General features: G+C 57.8%; 1 protein-coding gene and 1 long non-coding RNA gene across 4 annotated transcripts; both read left to right on the top strand.

Moving 5' to 3' along the window:
- The first annotated feature begins 644 nt into the window (after nt 1-644).
- VAX2 (ventral anterior homeobox 2) lies at nt 645-20,625 on the top strand. Of its 3 annotated transcripts, none has more exons than XM_068189153.1 (4): nt 645-798; nt 1,217-1,489; nt 6,515-6,702; nt 20,098-20,625. In XM_068189153.1, exons 2-4 carry the CDS (start codon nt 1,219-1,221, stop codon nt 20,593-20,595), a joined length of 957 nt encoding a protein of 318 aa, XP_068045254.1. In that variant the 5' UTR covers nt 645-798; nt 1,217-1,218; the 3' UTR covers nt 20,596-20,625. The 3 variants fall into 3 exon arrangements, with proteins under 3 accessions (XP_068045254.1, XP_068045252.1, XP_068045253.1); XM_068189151.1 differs by lacking the exon at nt 645-798 and adding an exon at nt 824-1,038; XM_068189152.1 differs by lacking the exon at nt 645-798 and having other exon boundaries at nt 1,123-1,489.
- On the top strand, nt 8,171-9,864 carry LOC137473277 (uncharacterized). The gene is made up of 3 exons (XR_010998671.1): nt 8,171-8,242; nt 9,151-9,311; nt 9,589-9,864. It is a non-coding gene; the product is annotated as an uncharacterized lncRNA (long non-coding RNA).
- Nucleotides 20,626-23,531: the final 2,906 nt, after the last annotated feature.

Below are 23,531 nucleotides of genomic sequence, written 5' to 3'. Positions count from 1 at the left end.
GGGGTAACCCCGGTAGCAGCGGGGACTCCCCGGTAGCTGCGGGGCAGCGCGGGGAAGCGGGACCGGAGCTCCCCGACCCCCGCCCGGCCCGGGGAGGGGCAGCGCCCGCCGGGGCCGGGGGATTTCTTTTTTCGCTGCCTCCTCTGGCGGCCCTGCCCGGGCTGGGCGGGGGTCCCCAGGGTGAGCCCCCCGAGCAGGAACCGGGAACCGGAGCCGCCGCCGCCGCTCTCGGAGCCGGGCAGCGGCCGCCGAGGGGCTCTTTGTTTACCAATCGGTGTCACAGAACGGGAGGGCAGGAAATTGCGTCTGTACCGGGCCGTTAATTTTAAATCGGCTCTTTCCTCCCCCCCAGCTCGCCCCCAGCCGCTCCCCGGTGCGGCGGGGGCTCGGTCGCACGCTCCCCGCTGCCGGCTCCGGCGGCGGCCGCCGGGGGATGCGCAGCGGAGCGCGGCGGCGGGGGAGGGCCGGGCCGGAGGAATAAGGACCCGGCTTCTTCGCCGGTCCCACCCCCGGCCGCTTCCTCCGCAGCTCCCTCCCCTCGGCCTCCCTTTCCCCTCCCGCCCCCCCCCCCCCCCGCATCCCCACCACCCCCTAAAATCATCGCCCCCAATCTCCCGGTATTGATTTCCCCCGCACGCGAATCCCAAGCGCAGCGCGGAGAGCCCGGCTACCGGCGGCGGCTCTCCCGTCGCCCGCTCCCGCCGGTACCGGCACCGACACCGGGACCCGCACCGGTACCGGCGCTCCATGGAAGGGCAGCGGCTGCCGCCGGAGCGCCTGAAGTTTGCCCGGAGCGAGGTGCCGCGGGAGGTGGAGCTGGGGAGGGGGCGCGGGGGGGGCTCGGCCGCCTGTCAAAGTTTGAAACTCCTTTTCCCCCCCAGCCTCGCACCCTCTCGGGACGCCCCGACGGGTCTCCCCCCCCCACCCCCGGTACCACCCCCGGCCGGCGGGGCGGGGAGGGGGGTGCGCTTTAAATGCCGGGCCCCCGGGTGGGAGAGGGCGACAGGCGACGGCCCCCGGCGGTCCCCGGCCATGGGGGTGAGCCGGGGCGCCGAGCCCCGGGGGGGCCAGGGAGGGGCGGGGAGGGGAAGGGGTCTGCGGAGGGTGGGTGGGGGGGGGCTCCCTCCCATCCCCCCCGCCCAGCCTTGCCTCCTCTCTCCCTCTCCCCGTGTCTCTCTCTGCCTCCTGATGTTTGATCCCGCCGCGGCGCCCGCAGGGATGAGCGATGGAGGGGCCGAGCCCGGCGGGAGCCCCGTGCTGCTGGCCGAGCCCGCGGCCACCGGGCGGGCCCGGGAGAAGCTGCCGACCCGGGCGGAGCTGGAGAGCGCCCTGCGCGCCGGCGGCGGCAGCGGCGGAGCCGCCGGCGGCTTCAAGGACATCCCGGGAACGTCGGCGGTCAGCCCCGGCTCCTCCAAGCAGTGCGCCCCGGACACCGAGAGCCCGTCGGGGACCGGCGAGGCGGATTACTGCCGCCGCATCCTGGTGCGAGGTACGGACACGCTCCCCGCTCCTGTCCCCGCTCCCCGCTTCCCCCGCTGGGGGTTCCCCTCCGGGCACGGGGCATTCCCGGCACCGCTTCTAGCGCATCCCGGGCCCTTCCCGGCTGCGACCTCCGGCCTCCTGGCCCCGCCGCTTCTGCCCCGGCTCCGCTGCGCGCGGCACGGACCGGGCCCGCTGCCCCAGCCCGGCTCCGCCGGCAGCGGGCTCGGAGCGGGGCCGTGCCCAGCGGGCAGCCGGGAGGGCACCAGGGGAACGGCCCCGGGGTCACGGACCCGCCGGGCCGGCGGAGCCCCGCGGGGGACGCGCGGGCGGCGGGAGAGGGGGGACAGCATCAGCTCGGCGTTGGGAGCGATGTCGCAGGAGAAAAGCGTCACGGAGCGGCGGCGGGCGAGGGGGGGGTTTATTTATTTTTTTTTTTCCCCTTACAATATCACCGGCTCGGCCCCGGCTGGGGCTCGGCGCTCCCCGGAGCCGCCGCGTCCCGCACCCTTCATACCGCCCCGCCGCCCGCGCTCAGTCCCCGCCGGCCCGGGACTCGCCGGGAGCACTTCTGGCTTGTGGCGAACCCCGAGAAGTTTGGGGCGCCCTGGTGCGGCTGTCGCTGACGGGCGGGTCCCGAGCGCTCGGCGGCTCCGGGATCCCGGGGATGCTCCGCGTCCCCGCCGCTCCTCCGCCGCTGGCGGAGCCCGGAGCGGCTCGGCGGCCGCTCGGCGATCAGGGCCGAGGCCTCCCGGTGCCCAGCGCAGCGCTCGGGCAGCGCGGCAGGGAGCGGCGGCCGTGACCTCCGTCCTCACCGCCGCGGGGGCGGCGGGGACCGGAGCCAGGTCCCTGTCCCGTCGTCATCCCAGGCTCGGGCATCCCGCGAAAGCGCCCCGCCGCTCGCCCAAGCCGCTCTCCCGGTTGTCGCGATAGGCGCCCTTCGCCGACAGCCCGGTTATGCCAGTCCGAACCGGGGACAGCGGCCGAGCAGCGGGCAGCTCTCGGGGACGAGCCCTGAGGTCCCGGCCGTGCGGTCCCCGCGTCCCCGGGGGTCGCCAAGAGGACTTGCCGCCGGTCCCGCCAGGGTCAGGCTGGGGTCAGGCCTCTCCTCCGCCGGTTTCAGCCCCACCGAGGCCGCCCCGACGGTACCGGCACCGGGAAAGGGGCGGAGGTCGGTGCCCAAGGCCGGGGCAGGGTCTCCGCTCCCGCCGACCCCGGGGACCCTCACCGGGAGCGCCCGGTTTCACCATCTTGCTGCAGCCGCCACGGTGCGGACAAAATGGTGGCGGGGAGAATACGACGCAAATCACCGGGATTGAGCCGAAATGAAGCGGGGGGAACGTGGCGAGGCCACCCGGGCTGCGGAGACACGGACCCGCCGGTCCCCACCCACCCCGGCCGCGGTCCCGCAGCCGGGCAGGGCCAGGGCCGAGCAGCGGCTGGGACCTGGCAGAGCCTCCCGGTCGGTTTTGTGCGAAGCGGGAGGTTAAAATGTTCATTTTATGTTTTAATTTTTATATATATATATATATATATATATATATATATTTTGAGTTTCGCCCTGGCTGCTCGCCCCGGGAAAGGAGCCCCGCCAGCTCCGGCCTCGGTGAGGAGCGGCTGCAGCGGAGCTGCCGACGGCCCCGGTGCAGCCCCGGTGCAGTCCCGGTGCTCGCCCGCGGTGCTTTCGTTGAAGTCGGGGGGTCCTGGTGACCCCCTCACATCAACGGGGTCCTCTCAGGGTCTCGATTCGCTCGCCGGTACCGCGGTACCGGGGATGGTCCGTGCATAATGAAGCCGCCCGGTCACCTCCTGGTCACCTCTCGGCCATCCCCGTCTCTTCGGGAGTGGTTCCCGGGGATAAAGGGGACAAGGAAGGTCCTGGGCAGCCCCAGGGCCGGTCCCGCTGTCACAGCGGCCACTGCAGCCCCACGGGGCTGGGGACACATCCCGGGATGCTCCCCCCGGTCAACTCCCGGGGCCGGCCCAGTGCTGGGCCCGGTGGCCACAGAGCATGTGGAGGGACCCCGGTGGCGTTTGGTGCCACATGGCCACCCCATGGCACCGAGGGGACATCCTGGAGGCTGGCAGGGGGGGTGTGTGCCCCAAAAGGTCCTGACAGCTGTGTTGGTGCGGGAACCCAGGCGGGCATGGGGTGTCCCTGTGGCAGCGTGGGGTGTCCCTGTGGCAGGGTGGGGTGTCCCCATGGATTTGGGTGCCCTCTGCGCTTCCAGGGGATTTCAACCCCAGCCGTGTCCAGGTTCCAGAGACACCAAGGTGTACCCCGGTCCCCAAGAGCAGGACGTGCCACCAGCGAGGCCCAAGGCTCTGGGACCCCCCAGGCAGCCCCAGCATGGCCTGGGAATTTTTGGAGCTCTAGAAAGGGAAAAGGTTCTCAGGAGGGGGTTCCAAAGGCTGGAATGGGGGGGGGATGAGCACCCCAAAACCTATCCTGGGGAAGGTCAGTAGCGTGGGACAAGGGGTTAGGTGTCCCCTGTGCTGAGCTGGCAACGCGGCCGTGCCCTTTTCCCTGCCGTCCCTCCGGAGCTGCTCCAGCTGCCGGGGGAATAACAATAAATAATGCCCGAGCTGGAGCCGGGGCTGCAGCTGCGGCCCTGGATCCAGCATTCCCGGCGTTCCCGGCTGTTGTTGTGCCGAGGCCGTGGCGTGGGCACGGATGTGGGCAGGGGAGTGCGGACGTGGCCCGGGCATCGTCACCGCCACGGCTCTTCCCACACAAAATGGTTCCTGGCGCTGATCCCACCGGAAAAGCCGCTGATCCGCCTACAACTCCTTTCCTTCCCAGCAGCTCTGCACCAGCCTGTGGGGTTTGGGCTGTGGGTTCGGTGCCACCACCCCCTGTACCACCCTGGGTGTCCCCAAGCCCTCGGGACTCCTTCGGTGTCGCGTTCCGGGATGGCGCCTCGGCTGTGTCCCGCGGCTCCACGGTGGGAAAGAGGCTCCAGGATTGGGGTCCCTTTCCCAAATCAGTGTTTTGTCCCCATTCCCATCCCGGTGCCAGATCCACCGCCCTCATCCTAGCTCCTGCGTCCTCATTCTGGCTCTGTCGATCCTATGGCAGCGTCATCATTCCAATCCCAGTGCCACCATTCCCATCCCAGCGCCACCATCCCAATCCTGGTGCCACCATTCCCATCCTGGTGCCACCATTCCCATCCCAGAGGCACTATTCTAATCCCAGTGCCACCATCCCAATCCCAGTGCCACCATCCCAATCCCAGTGCCACCATTCCAATCCCAGTGCCACCATTCCTATCCCAGCGCCACCATCCCAATCCTGGTGCCACCATTCCCATCCTGGTGCCGCCATTCCCATCTCCGCCAGCCCCACCCCGTCTCCATCACCCCATTCCCAGCTTTTCCTCGCTGTTTTCCTCCTTCCTACCCCAGGAATTTTGTAACCTCTTCATGTCCAACTCAGCCAGAAGGAGGGAGAGCCATTGACCTTCAGCTGGGATCCCTCTGGAACTGGGATCCAGCATCCCAAAATCAGGGCTTGGAGCGACTTCCTGGCTAGATTTTAACCCTCTGGAAAAGCCCCTGGGAGCTCTGCAGGGAGGGCTCCCCCAGACCAAGCCCAGATTTGGGATCTGGGGCGACCCCAACAGGCAATTCCTGAGGCTCATTTTAATTCCTGGAGCTGGGGCAGAATTCCTGTGGATTTTTTTGGTGGAGTTTGTTCTTTCCTGGTGGGAAGCGAAGCCACGGAGGCTTCTCTGGCATGGCCACGAGCCACTTTCCACCGCCAAACCCTGAAACTTTCCTTTCCCTGGATATTCCCAACTTCATAAAATCCACAGGCGGGAGCAGCTCAGTGCCCACGGCGCTTCCCAAACTTGTCCTTTAATAGGAAACCGCCCCAAAACGGGAGCTGAGCTTTCCAAGGAAATATTCCTTCAGTGAGGATGATTCTGGAGAGATGGGAATTGCAACAGAAATGAATTTTGTCCAGTATTCCCAAGAAAGGACAGAAATCAAAAATTATATTTAAAAAATTATATAAAAATCTTTAATTCAAATTCTTCCTTGGCATAAATCTTCTGTTTTTCCTCCTGGCTTTCCAAACTATTATTCCCAGGATTAAATGCTCCATTTTCACCAAAAAATTGTATGGTTTCTATTTATGCCTTTAAAAAACCCCCAATTCATGGGGATCTGTCGCCTTTCCCTGGATATTTATAAACTCTCTGCATCTGGGGCCAGAGGGAAGAACCAAGCCACAGTTTAGCTCCAGATCATGGGAATTCCATGGATAATCCACACCCAGCCACACTTTAATTCCATTTATTTTCCATTTCCCCACAAATTTTTGGATTTTTGGATTGATTCCTTCCATTTTGTTTTTTTTCCCTGGATCCATTCCTTCCAATTTGGGTTTTTCCCTTTTCTCCCTGTCAAAAATTATATTAAAATAATATTAAAATTACAGAAAAAAAATCTCTAATTTGAATTCTTCCTTGACATCAATCTACTGTTCGCTCCAGGCTTTCCAAACTATTCTTCCCAGGATGGAAAGCTCCGTTTTCCCAACACTCATTAACTGCATTTTTGGATTTTTGGACCAATTCCTTCACTTTTTTTTTTTCCCTGATGGTTCTCCACGTCAAAAATTATGTAAAAAACTACAGAAAAAAATCTTTAATTTAAATTCTTCCTTGGCATCAACCTCCTGTTCACTCCTGTCTTTCCAAACTATAATTCCCAGGATGAAACGCTCCATTTTCCCAATGCTCGTTAACTGCATTTTTGGATTTTTAGACCGATTCCTTCAGTTTTGTTTTTTTCCCTGATGATTCTCCCCATCAAAAATTATATAAAAAATTACAGAAAAAAAATCTTTAATTTAAATTCTTCCTTGGCATCAACCTCCTGTTCACTCCTGTCTTTCCAAACTATAATTCCCAGGATGAAATGCTCCATTTTCCTGATGCTCGTTAACTGCATTTTTGGATTTTTGGACCGATTCCTTCACTTTTTTGGGTTTTTTTCCTGACAGTTTTCCCTGTTTTCTGCACAGATGCCAAAGGGACGATCCGGGAGATTGTGCTGCCCAAGGGGCTGGACCTGGACCGGCCCAAGCGGACGCGGACGTCCTTCACGGCGGAGCAACTCTACCGCCTGGAGCTGGAATTCCAGCGCTGCCAGTACGTGGTGGGCCGGGAAAGGACGGAGTTAGCGCGGCAGCTCAACCTCTCCGAGACGCAGGTGAGACCCGCGGTGGCTCCTCGGGGTTGGGGACATCGCGGTGGCCATGTCCCCCGAGCCGTCGGACGCGAGGAGCTAGGCGGCGACGGGATGCGCGCAGCGTTCCCGGCGACGGTTTTTCTTCATCGCGTCCTTGGAATGGTTGAGATATGGCTGGGGACAACTCCGAGGGGTCTGTGGGGACGTCCCCAGCTGGTGGTGTCCACTCAAATGTCCGGCAAAGGGTCAAAGTGAAGTTGGACAGGGATTGGAAGAACCTGAAAAAGGGGAAGGTGGCCCTGGATGAGCTTTGAGGTTGTTTTCAACCCAACCCATTCCACGATTCCGGGAGAAGTGGGAAGAGAAAGGAGCAGGGGGTGACAGCAGTGACCTGAGGTTGGACATTGTGGGGATTGGGGTATGTGGGGGCTGCACCTGCTTTTCCTGCACCCCAATCCCAGCAATCCAGGAATTAGCCCTGGATCTCCTCCATCACCTTCCTTGGATGACGGGAAGGGATTTTCCTGTTTTCCTGTTCTGGAGAGATCCAGGAGAATGGATGGGGTGAGCTCTGAGGTTGGTGCCCCTGATGGGGTCATGAAGGTTTTGGCTTAGAAATGTGTCATTAAATAGTAATCTTAATTAATTAAATAATATTAATAATGGTATTTATGTAATAATAATAATATTAGAATAATTATAAATATTCTGCCTCGTCCACCCCTTCCCTGCTGGGTCTGGCAATGGCATAGTTCACCTTGATTTGTACAGGAAATTATTCCAGTTTTTCCGACCCTTTTTATGGAACAAACCCATCCTGGCCGTGGGCAGCCGTCCCTGGCTCCGAGGGGTGGCATTTGGTTGGAAATCAGCATTCTGGGATTTTTTTGGTGGGGGATTTCGGTGAGGAGGAGGATTTGGGGTGGGATTCGGCTGTGCCGTGGTCGGGAGAAAAGTGGCCTTGGGTTCCCTGTTTCTGAGGTCCCCGTGTCACCTCCATGGTGACACGAGGGTCACAGGTGGCCTTAGCTGTGTCACATTGTGGGAACAGCTTTGTCCCCCTGGTGAGCGGTTCCCTTTTCCTGGAATTCTTCTTCTTGGGGTTCTTCTTCCTGGGATTTCTCTTCACAAGGTCCCAGTGTCACCTTCATGGAGCCAGGAGGGTCACAGGTGGCCTTGGCCGTGTCACCTTGTGGGAACAGCTTTGTCCCCAACACAGGCAGCCACTGATGGGTCCCTCTTCTTGGGGTCAGCCCCTTTTCCTGGAATTCCTCTTCCCAGGATCCATCTTCCCGGGATTTCTCTTCCTGAGGTGCCAGTGTCACTCCCTTGGAGCTGGCAGTGTCACAGGTGGGCATGGCCGTGTCACACTGCAGGGACAGCCTTGTCCCCTGGCAGGGTCCCTTCCTCAAGGTCCCTCTTGTCACTGTCCCGGTGTCGCCTGCACAGATCCATGGGGAGCAGAGGATTCCAGGGAGCTGGAACTGCACAGCAATTCCCTTTTCCCAGGATTGCTCTTCCTGGGGTGCCGGTGTCACCTCCACAGAGCCGGGAGTGACAGGTGACAAGGAACAAGCTGTGTGTCCCTGGCATGGGATCCCTCTTCCCACATCCCTCTTCCCAAATCTCCCTTCCCACATCCCTGTTCCCACATCCCTCATCCTCTTCCCAAATCCTCCTTCCTAATTCCCCCTTCACTAATTCCCCTTCCCACATCCCCCTTTCCAAATCCTGCTTCCCAGGGACCCAACTCCCAAACCCCCCTTCTCAAATCCCCCTTCTCAAAGCCCCCTTCCTACATCTCCCTTCCAAATCCCCCATCCCAAATTCCTCTTCGAAAATCCCAAATCCCCAATCCCCCTTCCCAAATCCCACTTCCCCAATTCCCCTTCCCAAATCTCCCTTCCCAGTCTCACATCCCAAATCCCAATCCCTCTTCCCAAATCCCCCTTCCCAAATCCCACTTCCCAGGATCCTTCTTCCTGAATCCCCCTTCCCAAATCCCCCTTCCCAAATCCCCCTTCCCAAATCCCAAATCCCAAATCCCCCTTCCCAGGATTCTTCTTCCCAAATCCCCCTTCCCAAATCCCACTTCCCAGGATCCTTCTTCCTGAATCCCCCTTCCCAAATCCCCCTTCCCAAATCCCCCTTCCCAAATCCCAAATCCCAAATCCCCCTTCCCAGGATTCTTCTTCCCAAATCCCCCTTCCCAAATCCCACTTCCCAGGATCCTTCTTCCGGAATCCCCCTTCCCAAATCCCCCTTCCCAAATCCCAAATCCCAAATCCCCAATCCCCCTTCCCAGGATTCTTCTTCCCAAATCCCCCTTCCCAAATCCCACTTCCCAGGATCCTTCTTCCGGAATCCCCCTTCCCAAATCCCTCTTCCCAAATCTCCCTTCCCAATTCCTTCTTCCCAAATCCCAAATCCTCCTTCCCCAAATCCCCCTTCCCAAATCCCCCTTCCAAGGCTCTCTCCGTGGTCTCGGCGGTGCCACCCAGGGCCAGCGTTTGTCCCCTGGGCACGGGGGATGCACCCAGCAGGGTGCCAGGGCTGGGAGGTCACAGCCTGTCCCTAGGGATGAAATTCCCATCTTTTCTCTGGAGCCTGGCTGCAGCCTCCATCCCTGGGTGAGAAAATTCCCACCCCGTGGGCCGGGTGCTGTCGCTTCTCCTCCGCTCTCCCCCTTCCCGCACCCTCTTCCCTCCTTCATCCCTGTCTCCTTAAATTCCTTTCCCTGCTTTTCACACCATTTTTCCTTCCCCGCAGCCAATTCCCAGTTTCCAGAACCTTCCTCACTCCCCAGTTTTTCCCAGCCATCCAGAATTCCCACTTTCCTCCTCTTCCTCTCTCCAGGGATGGTTTCACATTCAGGCCTTTTCCTCATTCCTGGTTTTTCACGGCCAGGATGTTTTCCTCAGGAATTCCAAGAGCTTCAAACCGAGTTTTCCAAACCCTCTTTGGCTCTGGAAGGTGCTGTTCCCACCTGGATGTGACCTGGAGAGGGAAAAGTCACCGCCAGCCCCTCCTGTCCCCACCCAGCTCCTCCAAACCGGGATAAATCCGACTTTTGAAGCAATCCCAGGATTTTGGCTGCTTCTGGTGATTCATTCCTGGAGCAGCTCCGAGAATTTAGGGAATTTTAGTGGTGGATCCCAATCAACAGCATCTCCTGGCTTTTTTTTTTTTTTTTTTTTTTGGGTGGGGGGCGGGGGGTGGGGAGAGGGACAGATCCTTTCCAGCCCCTCCATGAGCTGGATTTTAATTCCAAGATGAATTCTTGGAATGAAATCTTTAATTCCGAGGAAGCTGCTCCTGACTTTTCCCTGTGGATGCGATGGGAACCCTGAAGGAAAGGGGCCACCAGGGTTGGGATTTTTTTGTGCCTGTGGATGTTTAGGAAGGGAGGGGGGAAGGATGATTCATCCTGGCGAGGAGGGAATGTGACGAGATGGGAAGAGACACGGTGTGATCGCAGCTGGAATGCTGCAGCATTCCCGGGAGCGGGGCTGGGATCTTGCAGAAATCCTGCTGGAAATAGGGGGGGAAAAAACGGGATTTAGGGTCTGGTTCTACCTTGCTGGGAGCTGTTGGCAGAGTTGGAGGCAGGATGGGTTGGGGAGAGCAGGATTTGGAATTTTTTTGGCTCGGAGTCCTACTCCAGGAGTGGGGGATCAGGCAGGGAGAGAGGGATCACCGAAAAAAAAGATGGGAATCATCCAAGAGCGAGGGTGGGATTATCCAGGGGATAGCAGGGATCACCCAGGAGAAAGGAGAATTTCCTGGAAGTGAGGGTGGGATCATCCAGAGAGAGCTGGGATTGCTCAGGGGAGAGGGAAAATCACTCAGGGAAGAGGGTGATCAGCGCAGGGAAAATTGGAATCACCCAGGAGTGAGGATGGGATCATCTAGAAATTATGGGATCACTCAGAAATTATGGGAATCACCTGGAAGTGAGAATGGGATCACACAGAAATGATGGGATCACCCAGAGATTATGGGAATCACCCAGAAAATATGGGAATCACCTGGAAGTGAGGATGAGATCATCCAGGGACAGGGATCTGCCAGGAGGGCAGGAGGGAATTTCAGAGCCAAAGTTGCTTCCACCCACCCAGGGAATTCCTCTTCCCTCCCGGGATCCACATCTCCGCTCCGCCTCCCAGTGCTTTTCCTAATTAATCCACGGATATGATTAACCTTCAATGAGTTTAATTAACCTGGGGAATGTTTCTGTTGGAGAATATTTCCCTGGAGACGCTGAGGCGAGCTCTGAGGTCCTTGGGATTAGCTGGGAAGTGGCAGGAGCATCCCAAACCCATCCCAAATCCCAAGGGCAGCTCAGATCCACGGATCCGCCTTTTTCCAGGAAAATCCGCCGGAATCCTGAAGGGAAAAGTGCCCCTTCCCAGTGTCATTATGGGATGGAAAATCCCAGGCAGAGAAGGCAGAAGGGGGACAGCAGAGGGGGTGGAATTTCCATAAATCCCTTGTGGGACAGGGTGGGTTGGGATGGGATGGGATGGGATGGGATGGGATGGATGGGATGGATGGATGGAACAGAATTGGGATGAGATGGAATTGGGATGAAATGGGGTGGGATAAAATGAGATGTGGAGGAAATGGGATGGGATGGGATGGGATGGGATGGGATGGGATGGGATGGGATGGGATGGGATGGATGAAAGGATTTGCTCTTGGGGTCAGGAGTTCAATGCCAGGCTCAGGTTGAAGCGACCCCGGTGTTTTCCAGCCCTTCTTAGGGCCAGGACAAGGAGGTGACACTTGGGACGAGGGACAGTCCCAAGTTGTGCCAGGGAAGGTTTAGGCTGGATTTTTGGGAGAATTCCTACATGGAAAGGGTTTCCCAACTGCCCAGGGCAGGGGTGGATCCCCACTCCTGGGGGGATTTGGATCCCTGTGGATGTGGCACCTGGGGACATGGTGGTGGCCAGGGCAGTGCTGGGAGGAGTGGCTGGATTCAGGAGTCTTCAAGGGTTTTTCCAGCCTAAGTGATCCCATAATTCCATGATTTCTGCCTGCCTGGCTGCTGGCAAATCCATGGGATTCTCCGGGTGTCCCCATGGGCTCCATCCGACCTCCTTGGGGACAACTGCTGGGCCACCCTACAACTCCTTCACTCCCCATGGCCCCACACCCTCTGGAGTGTCCCAGGATTCCCAACATGGAGCAAAACATCTGGGAAAAGCCAGGAAGGCTGGGAAGGTCTATTTATAGCCTGGCAATTAAGATGAGGCTGTTAAAAATTAATCACCTCAGCTCGTTAACGGCTCCCGGTCCCCGCAGGGACAGAATGAGGGGACTAGGGCTGGAGCTGCCACAGGTTTTCCACTCCTGGGAATAAAAAAAAAAACCAGGAAATATGAGGTTGGGAAGAGCTGGGAGCCCCAAAACCCCGTGATTCCCATTTCCCTCTAGACTGGGACACGGCGGAAGTGACGGGATCCACTCCAGGTGATTTTGGAATTACCAAAGGGCAGGGTTGGGATCTTGGCAAGGAATTCCTGGCTGGGAGGGTTGGGAGGGGCTAGGCTGGAATTCCCAGATTTGCTGTGGCTGCCCCTGGATACCTGGCAGTGTCCAAGGCCTGGTTGGATCTACCTGGGATAGTGGGAATTGTCCCTGCCCTTGGAAGAAAGGCTTTAAGATCCTTCCCAACCCAAACCAGTTGGGAATTCTGGGATTCAGTGGCTCTTTCCTGAGTGGTCTCCATCCCTCCCTCCATCCTCTCTGCCGGAGCTTTTTTGGGATGGGATGAACTCTCCCACCCTGTTTTCCTGGAGCACTTCCCTGACACACTTCCAGGAGGGATCTGGCTATCCCAGAGGATCTGGGAACAGCATCCTGCAGCTGCCAAATACTTGGGAATAGGCGCCAACATCAGCCTGAACGATCCCACATTTAACGGGATCGGCTCACACCAGGATGCTGAAAGCACCCAGAAAAGAGGAAGATCCCAAATCCTGGTACCCACCAGAGATTCCCAGTATCTGGGCACCTCCAGCAGGTGCTGGATCCCATTCCCACATCCCAGCCTGCATCAGAGCACGTTCCTGGAGCAAATCCAGCTCACGTGGCCCCGCTAATCCCGGCCCTTCCTGGCAGCAGGGGCATGGGGGGGACAATAAAGCCGGGCCTAAGTGGGGATGCTGCGGTGGCAGGGCCAGCCCCTGGAGATTCCCACATTCGGGCATCGGGATCCCAAAAACCCGTCTAGGGGGATAAATTCTGGATTTTTGGGGAATGTTCCTAAAAAGGTGAGCGGGAAATTGGGGTCTGCTGTGAGATAGAGGAGTTGGATATTTGGGATCCCAAAACATCCAGGGGCTTCCAGAATTCTCTGTGCACAGAGTGAAATGATTGATGGGGGAAAAAAAAAAAGGGGGAATAATGCACCGAGATTTGTGTCATTAAGGATTAACAATCCCCTCCCCCCCAAAAAATAAAATCCTGGGATTTCAGAATTTCTGACGGAAAATTTTGATTCCAGATGAAGCTGAACTGGGTGTTCCCAAAGCAATCCCAGCATCCTCCAAGATGATGTAATTTAAATGTTTTCCTGAAAAAATGATGGTATTTGGGTTTAGTGATGGTTTTCCTGCGTTTTGGAGCTGATCCCGATGGAATTCCCACCCACAGGTCCCATCCAGACCCCCGGGATTTCATGGAGGGTGTCCCCACCAAGGTGGGGTCCCCACCCATCCCAGTGCTTCCAAAACCCCAAAAATGGGGGAATTCCCCTCCAGCTTCACCGGCGTTTCCAAATTTTCCATTTCCAAAGGGCACCAGAGCACCCGTGTGGTTCCCTGGCTGCAAAGCCGGGAATATCCAGAATTTTGGGGCAGGAGCCAGACACGGGCCTGGCTGCTGGCTGGAATTTTGGATCGGCGGTGGGAAAGAGGCTGTGTTGGGAATGGGCTCCCGGATGAGGGTCAGGGACAATTCCCACCGCGTTGGTGTCAGGAGCAGCATTCCCAAAGGCCGTGGCGGAGGGTTTGGAATGGTTGGTGCAGCGGGATGAGCTGGAATGGCAGCCGAGGGATGAATCCATCCGCTCGGAATAGGGAGAGGCAGGAGGGCCATGGAGCCATCATTACGAAACCCGCGGGTTCGGGCAGCGATCCTGGTGGATTACACAACACCAGGATCCGGGGTCCGAGTCCCAGTGGGGCCTGGGAGAGGAGAACAAGGAGGGAAAAGGAGGAAAAGGAGGAGGAGGAGGAAGGCGGTGCAGAATGATGGCGGAGCGCAGGCTCCCAGCGAGTGCCAGCTGCCGACGTTCGGGAGCTAATCCCGGCCAATTCCCGCTCGGCAGCCAGGAATAGCGCGGGATGGAGGAGCCGGGGGCCGCACGTGTGCCAGGAGCGCGTGACGGAGCCAGGGTCAGCGCCGGGGCAGGGCTGCCCAAAACAAACACCGCTGAAAACCCCAAACATGGCCCCGGAGCCGCGGAGCCACGGAGCCACGGAGCAATGGAGCAGGGTCGGGATTGTCCTGCTTGGTGGATAAATGCTGGGAGAGCGCGCGTGGTGTTTTTTTGGGAATGTGGGAGTGCCAGAATGCATGGTGTTGGTATTCCTAGGATCTGGCTGGGTGGGGATGGGGGTTTGGGATCCCAGTCAGGAGCGATTCCCACCCACGGCTCAGCCCCAGCACAGCGGGAAGCAGCGGATGAGGATGGAAAACGGGAGCTGTAATGAGAGGAGGAAAATTCCGGTTCCATCCGTGCAGTGCTTTGGGATGGATGGATGGATGGATGGATGGATGGATGGATGGATGGAATAATGGATGGGGTCAGGGCCAGGGCAGGGCTGCCCAAAAACAAACACCGTTGAAAATCCCGAATCATGGTCCCAGCCCTGGAGTCCCGGAGATGGATAAGGATTCCCGTTGGGCAGATAAACACAGGAAGAATGAGGAGCTCTGGCATTTTTTGGGAATGCGGGACTGCTGGAGCCTGTTGGTATTCCTAGGATCTGGGCAGGCAGGGATGGGGCTTGGGATCCAACCAGTATGGGGCAATTCCCAACGCGATGGGAAGCAGCAGATGAGGATGGAAAACGGGAGCTGTGATGAGAGGAGGGCACTTCCCGGTCCTTTCCATGCGGTGCTTTGGAATGCTGGGATGGATGGATGGATGGATGGATGGATGGATGGATGGATGGAGAGATGGATGGGTGGTTACTGGACTGAAAACCCGCACAAATCCCCGGATCACTGAGATCCGTGGAATGACGAGCTCCCACCCTTTCCCTTCCCAGATAAGGGATTTCCATTGGAATTCTCTTCTTGGGAATAATTCCTTTTATGGCTCGGAGGTGTTTGGGGAAGGGCAGGGATGGAAGCAGCAGCCCTGTGTCTCTGGGGAAGGAATCCCAGGATCTGGCGCTATCCGAGGTCACAGCATGGAATTCCAGGGATCCAAGCCCTCGTGGGCTCCATCCCTGGGATTCCAGGGATCCAACGCCTCGTGGGCTGCATCCCGGTGCCAACAGCCGTGGAAAACTGGGATGGAGCCGAGGTCGCGGGCTCCGGATGATTCCGTGGTCTCCAGATAACAGCTTGTTCCCATTTTTATTCCCATCTCCACACACTGCTCCCCGCACCCTGCTGGGGATTCGGGAATCAGGATTCCGGGATCAGAACTCCCCAGAGTACCGGGCTGCAGCTTTCCGAGCGCAGTGACATTTGGGATGACATTCCAAGTGCCAGGAGCAGGGGAGGGGATGCTGCCCTGCCTTCCTACAGTCAGAGGGATGAATCCTTAGGGAAAGGATCCGCGGGAGGAGGAGAAGTCGGGGATCTCGGGGACTCGTTCAGTCGTGGAATACATGGGAAATGAAAATAAAATAAAATATAAAATATTACAAAATAAAATAGAAAATAAAATAAAAATACCATAAAATAAAAATATAATACAATAAAATATAAAATATAAAATATAAAATAAATATTAAATATTAAATATTAAATATTAAATATTAAATATTAAATATTAAATATTAAATATTAAATATAAAATATAAAATATAGAAAGCAAATTGGCTCAGGCAAAAGGAATAGAATGGAACAAAAGATGAGAAAATAAAATACAATAGAATAAAACAAAATAAAATAGAGAAGGAGAGAACAATATAAAATGAAGTAGAAGAGAATTCTAAAAATTTAATAGAAGACAAGAGAATAAAATATTAAGATAAAATAAAATAAAATAAAAATTAAATAAAATAATAAAATAAAGAAGGAAAAACATCAATATCAATATCACAAGATATAAATTTATAAGCTAAAAGAAATTGTAGTATATCATATAAAACATATAATATTTCTAATTACAATAAATACATTATTTACTATATATGTACACTATGTATTATATATTAGTAAGTTATATTTTATAGTTGTATATTAATAATAGCTATTACTACAGTTATAAATTAATATAAAATAGCTCAGCAATAGAATATTTAATATATAACATAAAATAAAAACAATTAAAATATAAATATGTAATTCAATATAATATAGAAAACATAAAGATGTAATTAAATAAAATATATAATAACTATATATTTTATACAATAAAATATTAATTATATATATTTTTGAGATATATATAGTCAAATATATACATCCATATATATTTTTAAATACATATAATTTTTACTATATTTAAATTTCCATTATCATTATATTTCACAAATATAAATATTAAAATATTTTTATTTATGTATTATTTTATATCAATATTAAATTATTAATATTTAATATTTTACTCGGTTTTGTAGCTCCCCTTTCCCAACCTTTTGGGGTCTCTGTGCCGCGATTACTTTTTCCCATATTCCCATTTCCTTGGTGGGCTGGGAAAGCTGGGAATGTACCCCTGGAGAAGGGAAAAATCCAGGGAATCCTCAGAGTCCCTGGAGGGGCTCCAGGAGAGCTGGAGAGGGACTGGGGACAAGGGACAGAGGGACAGGACCCAGGGAATGGCTCCCACTGGGAAAGGGGAGATTGGGCTGGGATCTTGGCAAGGAATTCCTGGCTGGGAGGGTGGGCAGGGGCTGGGCTGGAATTCCCAGATTTGTTGTGGGATCCCTGGCAGTGTCCAAGGCCAGGCTGGATGGACTTGGATCCACCTGGTTCAGTGGGATTTTGGAGCAGACCCTGGTTTGGGGTCAGGGATGGGGTTGGAGATGCCAAACCCAATCCATGGGCTCGTCGTGCCCATCCTCAAGGATTAAATCCCACTGAGGGATTTTCCTGAATTCCTGCTCCTCCTGATTTCCTGGATAGGGAATATTTGGAGTGAGAGTTCTGGGAATGTCCATCCTGTACAGGTCCACACCCGATCTTCATTAAGGTGGCACTAATTAGATGGGTCTTGGGGCTGCCTGGGTCTTCTTCGGCCCCACCACTGCGGGTTTGGGATCTGCAATTCCCAGGATTCAGCTGCTCCAGGGGATGGGACAATTCTGTGTCAGGTTACCGTGTCTGGGGACGTGGGACTGTGCCAAAAACCATCCCAGTGGTCAGCAGGGAGTGACCAGTGGGGTCAGTGGGATGGGGACACAGCTCTGGGGTCAGTGGGGCGGGGACACCAGCCCTGGGGTCAGTGGGGTGGGGACACCAGTCCTGGGGTCAGTTGGATGGGGACATCAGCCCTGGGGTCAGTGGGGCGGGGACACCAGCCCTGGGGTCAGTGGGGTGAGGACACCAGTCCTGGGGTCAGTTGGATGGGGACATCAGCCCTAGGGACAAGCATTGTTCCCAAAACCATTCCAGTGGTCAGCAGGGAGTGACCAGTGGGGTCAGTGATATGGGGGCACAGCTCTGGGGTCAGTGGGACACGGACACGAGCCCTGGGGACAGGCATTGTTCCCAAAACCATTCCAGTGGTCAGCATAGAGTGACCAGTGGGGCCAGCGGGATGGGGACACCAACCCTGGGGTCAGTGACATGGGGACACCATCCCTGAGGACCCGGCTGTGCCTGGTGGCAGCGAGTGCCTCGATGTCCCCGTGTGGGTGTCACGGATGTCCCCGAGGGGAGGCGCGGGCCGGCAGTGCCCGGCGGTGGCGGGAGGCGATGTCCCCGCGGTGTCGGTGTCCCCGGTGTCCCCGGTGTCCCCGGTGCCCCGGTGTCCCCGCGGTGTCGGTGTCCCCGGTGTAGCCGGTGTCCCCGGTGTCCCCGGTGTCCCCGGTGCCCCGGTGTCCCCGCGGTGTCGGTGTCCCCGGTGTCCCCGGTGTCCCCGGTGTCCCCGGTGCCCCGGTGTCCCCGCGGTGTCGGTGTCCCCGGTGTCCCCGGTGTCCCCGGTGCCCCGGTGTCCCCGCGGTGTCGGTGTCCCCGGTGTCCCCGGTGTCCCCGGTGCCCCGGTGTCCCCGCGGTGTCGGTGTCCCCGGTGTCCCCGGTGTCCCCGGTGCCCCGGTGTCCCCGCGGTGTCGGTGTCCCCGGTGTCCCCGGTGTCCCCGGTGTCCCCGGTGCCCCGGTGTCCCCGCGGTGTCGGTGTCCCCGGTGTCCCCGGTGTCCCGCGGTTCCCCCAGCTCCCCCCCCGCCCCACGCTCCGTTCGCTCCGCACTGGGGCTCCTTTGTGCCGTGTCACCGCGGGCCTGGCGTGTCCCCAACGAGCCGCCGGTGACATCGGGACGAGCCCGGCACCGCTGGCCCCGCGGCTCGGGGTCCCTCCCGATCGTCCCCGCCGCGCTCTAACCCGAGTGTCTTCCCACCCGTGTCCTTCCCTCACCCCCGTGTCCGTCTGTCCGTCCCTCCCGCCTCTCTCTGTCTCTCGCTCTGCCTCTCCTGCCCCTCTGCTCTGCCAGGGAGGGAAGGAGGGAGGGAGGGGACTCCCGAGGGGGAGTTTAGGGGGCCTGCGGTGGGCAGGGGCGGTTTTGGGGTGCGGGGACCCCACGGGGCTCAGCCTGGATTCCCTTCTGACCTCGGCCAGGGGCAGTTTTGGGGTGCGAGTGTCCCCAGCTGGGTCTGTACCCAGCAATTCAGGGCCACCAGAAGCCACCCTGTCCCCTCACGTGTCACCCTGAGCCCCGGCCAGGGAAGGGTTCGCAGTCGGGGACAGGAATTTGGGCTTGAGAGAATCCAGCCTGTCCCGTAGCTCAGCATTCCCTGGAAAAGCAGCGCAGGGAGAGCCGAGCACGGCGCGGGGGGGCTCGGCCACGAGCTCTGGGCTCCTTCCCCAGGTTCCTGTCCCCAGGGTCCCATCCCTGAGCTCCTGTCCCGAGTCCCATCCCTGGGGTCCCATCCCAGGGACAGGAACCTGGAATCCTCGGGGTCCCAACCCTGGGATCCCATTCCTGGGATCCCATCCCTGGGGTCCTGTTCTAGGGACAGCAGCCTGGGGTCCTTGGGGTCCCATCCCTGGAATTACATCCCTGAGATCCTGTCCCTGGGTTCCTGTCCCGAGTCCTCTCCCCGGCATCCCAACCCTGCATTCCTGTCCCAAGTCCCGTTCCTGGGGTCCCATCCATGGGGACTCATCTCCAGGCTCTCAACCCTGGACTCCTGTCCCGAGTCCCATCCCTGTGGTCCCATTCCTGGGCTCCTGTCCCGAGTCCCATCCCTGTGGTCCCATTCCTGGGCTCCTGTCCCGAGTCCCATTCCTGGGGTACCATTCCTGGGGTCCCGTTCCAGGCACAGGAGCCTGGGATCCTTGGGTTCCAATCCCTGAGATCCTGACCCTGAGCTTCTGTCTCAAATCCTATCCCTGCAATCCCATTCCTGATGTCCCATTTCTGGGGTCCTGTCCCAAGTCCCATCTCTGGGATCCCATTTCTGGGGTCCCATCCCACTAACAGGAGCCTGCAATCCCATTCCTGGCGTCCCATCCCTGGCTTCCTGTCCCGAGTCCCATCCCTGGGATCCCATTCCTGGGGTCCCATTCCTGAGGTCCCATCTCTGGGGTCCTGTCCCAACTCCTATCCCTGGGATCCCATTCCTGGGGTTCCATCTCTGGGATCCCATGCCTGGGTCCCATACCAGGAACAGAAGCCTGTGATCTCATTCCTGGGGTGCCATCCATGGTTTCCCATCCCTGGGCTTCTGTCCCGAGTCCTATCCCTGGGACCCCATTTCTGGGTCCCTGGGATCCCACTCCTGGTCTCCAGTCCCAGGTCCCATCCCGGTGCTCTCATTCCCGGGGTCGCCCCCGCAGGCTCGGGCCCCTCTCCCCGCCGGCCCCGCAGGAATTCTCCCTTTCCCCGGGAGCGGCCGGATCCCCGGGAGGGCGGATCTCGCTTGGCCGTTTATTCTAATCCATCTCTCTCTCTCTCTCGTACCTCTCGCTCTCTCCTGGCTCTCGCCTCTCTCCCCCCGGCCCCCCCGCGCTCTCTTTCCGTCCGTGCCTCCCTGTCCCCCCCGCTCCCCACCCCAAACCCCCCTCCCCAGGTCAAGGTGTGGTTCCAGAACCGCCGCACGAAGCAGAAGAAGGACCAGAGCAGGGACTCTGAGAAACGCTCCTCCAGCACCTCCGAGTCCTTCGCCACCTGCAACATCCTGCGGCTGCTGGAGCAAGGCCGCCTCCTGTCCGTGCCGGCCCCCCCGAGCCTCCTGTCCCCCACTTCCAACCCCGTCCCGGTCGCCAGCCCCGCGGGGAGCCTGGCCACGCCGCGCCCCGCGTCCCCGGGGCTGGGCGGCGGCAGCAGCCCGCCGGCGCCGCCGCCTTTCGGCCTGCACGTCCCGTCTCTGGCCGCTTCCTCTTCCTCCTCCTCCTCCTCATCGTCGTCGCCGCGGCTGCCGGGGAGGCCGCTGTGTTTCGGGGGGCCGCTGCTGGGCGGCCTGCACGATCTGCCCGCTTCTTACCCACCGGGAGCGTCCGCGTTCGAGCCTTACACGCGGCTGGAGAGGAAGGACAATTCTATACCCAGCAAGAAGCCGAGCCCTTAAAAAAAAAAAAAAAAGAAAAGAAAAGAAACAAACCCCCCAAAAAAACCACAAAAAAAAACCCAACAGTGTCAAAAAGTGTCACCTGCCCCCGGCCTCCCCAAGCCCAGATCGTCCCCTCCAACCTGGGAATTCCCGCTGGGAATGCGCGCCCCCGGGAGTGGCAGCTCCCCCCTGGCCGCTGGAGTCGCGCGTGTCACCAGGGTTGAGCTGGTGACGCTCGAGGTGTCGCTGTCACCGGAGCTGCCCCAAATCCCCGCTCCAGGTGTCGGCGGGAGGGGACAGGAGCAGCGAGGGGTGGCGCTGGCCCGGGTGTCTCTTCTGGGGGGACAAAAGGGACAGCGCGAGGTGGCGCCGGGCTCTGTCCCCGCGATGTCCTCGGAGAAATGCCATGCCTCAGTTTCCCCGCCTGCGCCGGGCTGAGGTCATCGCGGTGAGCGCAGGGTCTCGGCGCTGCTCCCGGGGGCTGTTTGTCCCCACTTTGGCCTGGGTCATGTCCCCAGCTGTCCCCGTGCTGGGAACAAGGGGCTGCCGCCACCCCTGGGACACCCCCAGGCTCCTGCGGAGCCCAAACCCCGCTCTGTCCCTTTTTGGGGCCGTCCCAGCCTGGCGGACCCCACAGGGATCCCCCCGAGGGGCTGTGGGTCACTGTCCCGCCCCGCTGGGTGACAGCTGGGGACAGCGGTGACAGTGGCATCTGCCGCTCTGGGGCGGGGCGGGGCGGGTCCCACTCAGGGGGTCTTTGCCAGCAGCACCCCCAATCCCACCCTGGGGTGGCACCGTCCTGACATTGGCACCCGCCACACCCTCCTTGTCACCTGTCACAGCCAGGGTCCCTTCCCAGGTCCCAGGGGGTGACAGTGGCTTCCTGCGGGGCCACTCGGGCTGAGGGTGGGGTTGGGGACCAGGGGAACTTTGCATGAGGTGGCCCTTGGGGACAGGGGCAGCTGTTGGGGGGTGGGAGTGTCACCTTGGCAGGACACCCTGGGGTGGCGTCACCTTGCCCAGGTGTCCTGAGGTGGCATCACTTTGTCATCCTGTGATGTCATTGCCTTGGCGGGACACCCTGCGGTGTCACCACCCCGCAGTGCCACCCTCCCCCCCGCAGGGACACGGCTGTGACAGGACCAGGGGGACACCCCGAGCCCCCTCCCCACACCCAGGCCCTGCCCTGGGGGGTCCCCCCACACCCCCAAACCCGCTGCTGTTGATTCATTAGCCAATTCATTAATTAATAATGATAATTAACACCGAGCATTCCCCCCGCCCCCACCCCCGGGCTGCTGCTCCCTATGGGGCCACATCTCCCGGGCCCCGCATTCCCAGGATTTTGCAGGGAAATATTTAAAATAAATGATTTTATGAGAAACTTTACGTCATTTTTTTTCCTTTCCCCCCCGTTTTTAGGGAATTGTTATTTATTGCTCCGCTCCCTTTGGAGCGTTTTAATGGGACGGCTCGGGCGGGGAAACTGAGGCAGGGACAGGTGACAAGTGACAATCCTGCCTGTCCCCCCCCAGCCGGCACAATTCGCCTGGAATTTCTCCAACGATATTTGGGGTTTTTCCTCCGCTCTTCCCCCGACCCTTTAATTTATGTTGATCCCGCCTCTTCCCGACCCAGGTGGTGCCAGGACGGGGAAGTGGCCGTGTCCCCACCTCCGGAATTCTGTCCCCAACCCCACCCGGGCCTCGCTTGGGTTTTGCTTTTCCCTCTTCCCAGCCCCATTCTAGCGGGGATTTAGGGATTTTCCAAGCTGGAAAATTCCCGAGCTCACCGGGAGGAATCCGGTGGAGATTCCCCAGACCCCTCAACCTCCGCGGCCGGAGGGGATTTGGGGACATTTCGGGCAAAAAAAAGCCCGGGCTGGATTTGGGAATGTGAGTTTGGGAATATCCTTGGGGTTTTCCTGCCTGCTCCTGTGATCCTGAAAGATCCGCGGGAATCCCGGCGCTGCTCCTTTTGCCCGTTTGACCCCAAAAATCCCAAATCCCATCCAAAGCTTTTCCAAAGCCCCTTTCTCCAAAGCGAAGCTGTCGCGGGGGTCGAGGACAGCTTGGGGACAGCCCAGTTTGTCCCACTCGGTGCCAGGGACTCCTCCAGACTGGGATGACTGGAAATCCAACACCTGGATGTCAAATTTTAAGGGAAAATGGTTGTTTTTTATGGTTTCTAATGTTAATAAAAGTCACGTCCTGCCTCCTTCCGCCTCCTCCTCCTCCTCCATCGCCTGTGGGTCCCCCCCGCCCCCCGCTCCGGGTGTCACTGGCCCCATGGGTGACAACACAGGGTGACATTCCCGAGGCCACCATTGCCTCAGAGCCCCCGAGGAGCCGTGCAGCCCCTTTTCCCTATCCTTATTCCTTATCCCAATCCCTTAACCTGACTCATTTTTCCTTATCCTTTATCCCTATCGCTATCCCCATCCCCTATCGCTATCCCTCATCCCTATTCTTATTCCTTATCCCTATCCCAACCCCTTATCCCTATCCCAACCCTTTATCCCTATTCTTATTCCTCATCCCTATCCCAACCCCTAATCCCTATCCCTATCCCCATTTCTATCCCTTAACCCCATCCCTCTCCCTCTTCTTTTCCCTCTCCTCAGCCTTTATCCTTCATCTCATTCTCTATCTCATATCCCTTATCCCTGCTAAAGAGCAGGAATATCCCTGTTCCTCTCCCTATCCCTTATCCCTATGCCCTGTCACTATCCCGCTATCGATACCCCTACCCAATATCCCTATTCCTATTCCTTACCCGCATCCCTATCCCATCACTTATCCCAAATCCCTTATCCTTATCCCTATCCCAATCCCTTTTCCCTGTCCCTTATCCCTATCCCAATCCTTTATCCCTAACACCATTCCTATCCCATTCCCTATCCCTTATCCCAGTCCCTTTCTCTATCCCATTCCATTATCTTATCCTTTATCCAT

The sequence above is a fragment of the Anomalospiza imberbis genome, chromosome 4, assembly GCF_031753505.1.
Source record: "Anomalospiza imberbis isolate Cuckoo-Finch-1a 21T00152 chromosome 4, ASM3175350v1, whole genome shotgun sequence".
Classification (NCBI taxonomy): Eukaryota; Metazoa; Chordata; class Aves; order Passeriformes; family Viduidae; genus Anomalospiza; species Anomalospiza imberbis.
Note: the sequence above shows the minus strand (reverse complement) of the source record. Positions and strands in the feature narration are given on the sequence as shown.

Bases quoted from the DNA above. Each gene is read 5' to 3' on its own strand.
- VAX2 (XM_068189151.1), top strand. From the start codon at position 975: ATGCCGGGCCCCCGGGTGGGAGAGGGCGACAGGCGACGGCCCCCGGCG. The intron at 1,039-1,216 runs GTGAGCCGGGGC...CGGCGCCCGCAG, and splicing joins GGCGGTCCCCGGCCATGGGG to GGATGAGCGATGGAGGGGCC. The intron at 1,490-6,514 runs GTACGGACACGC...TTTTCTGCACAG, and splicing joins CCGCCGCATCCTGGTGCGAG to ATGCCAAAGGGACGATCCGG.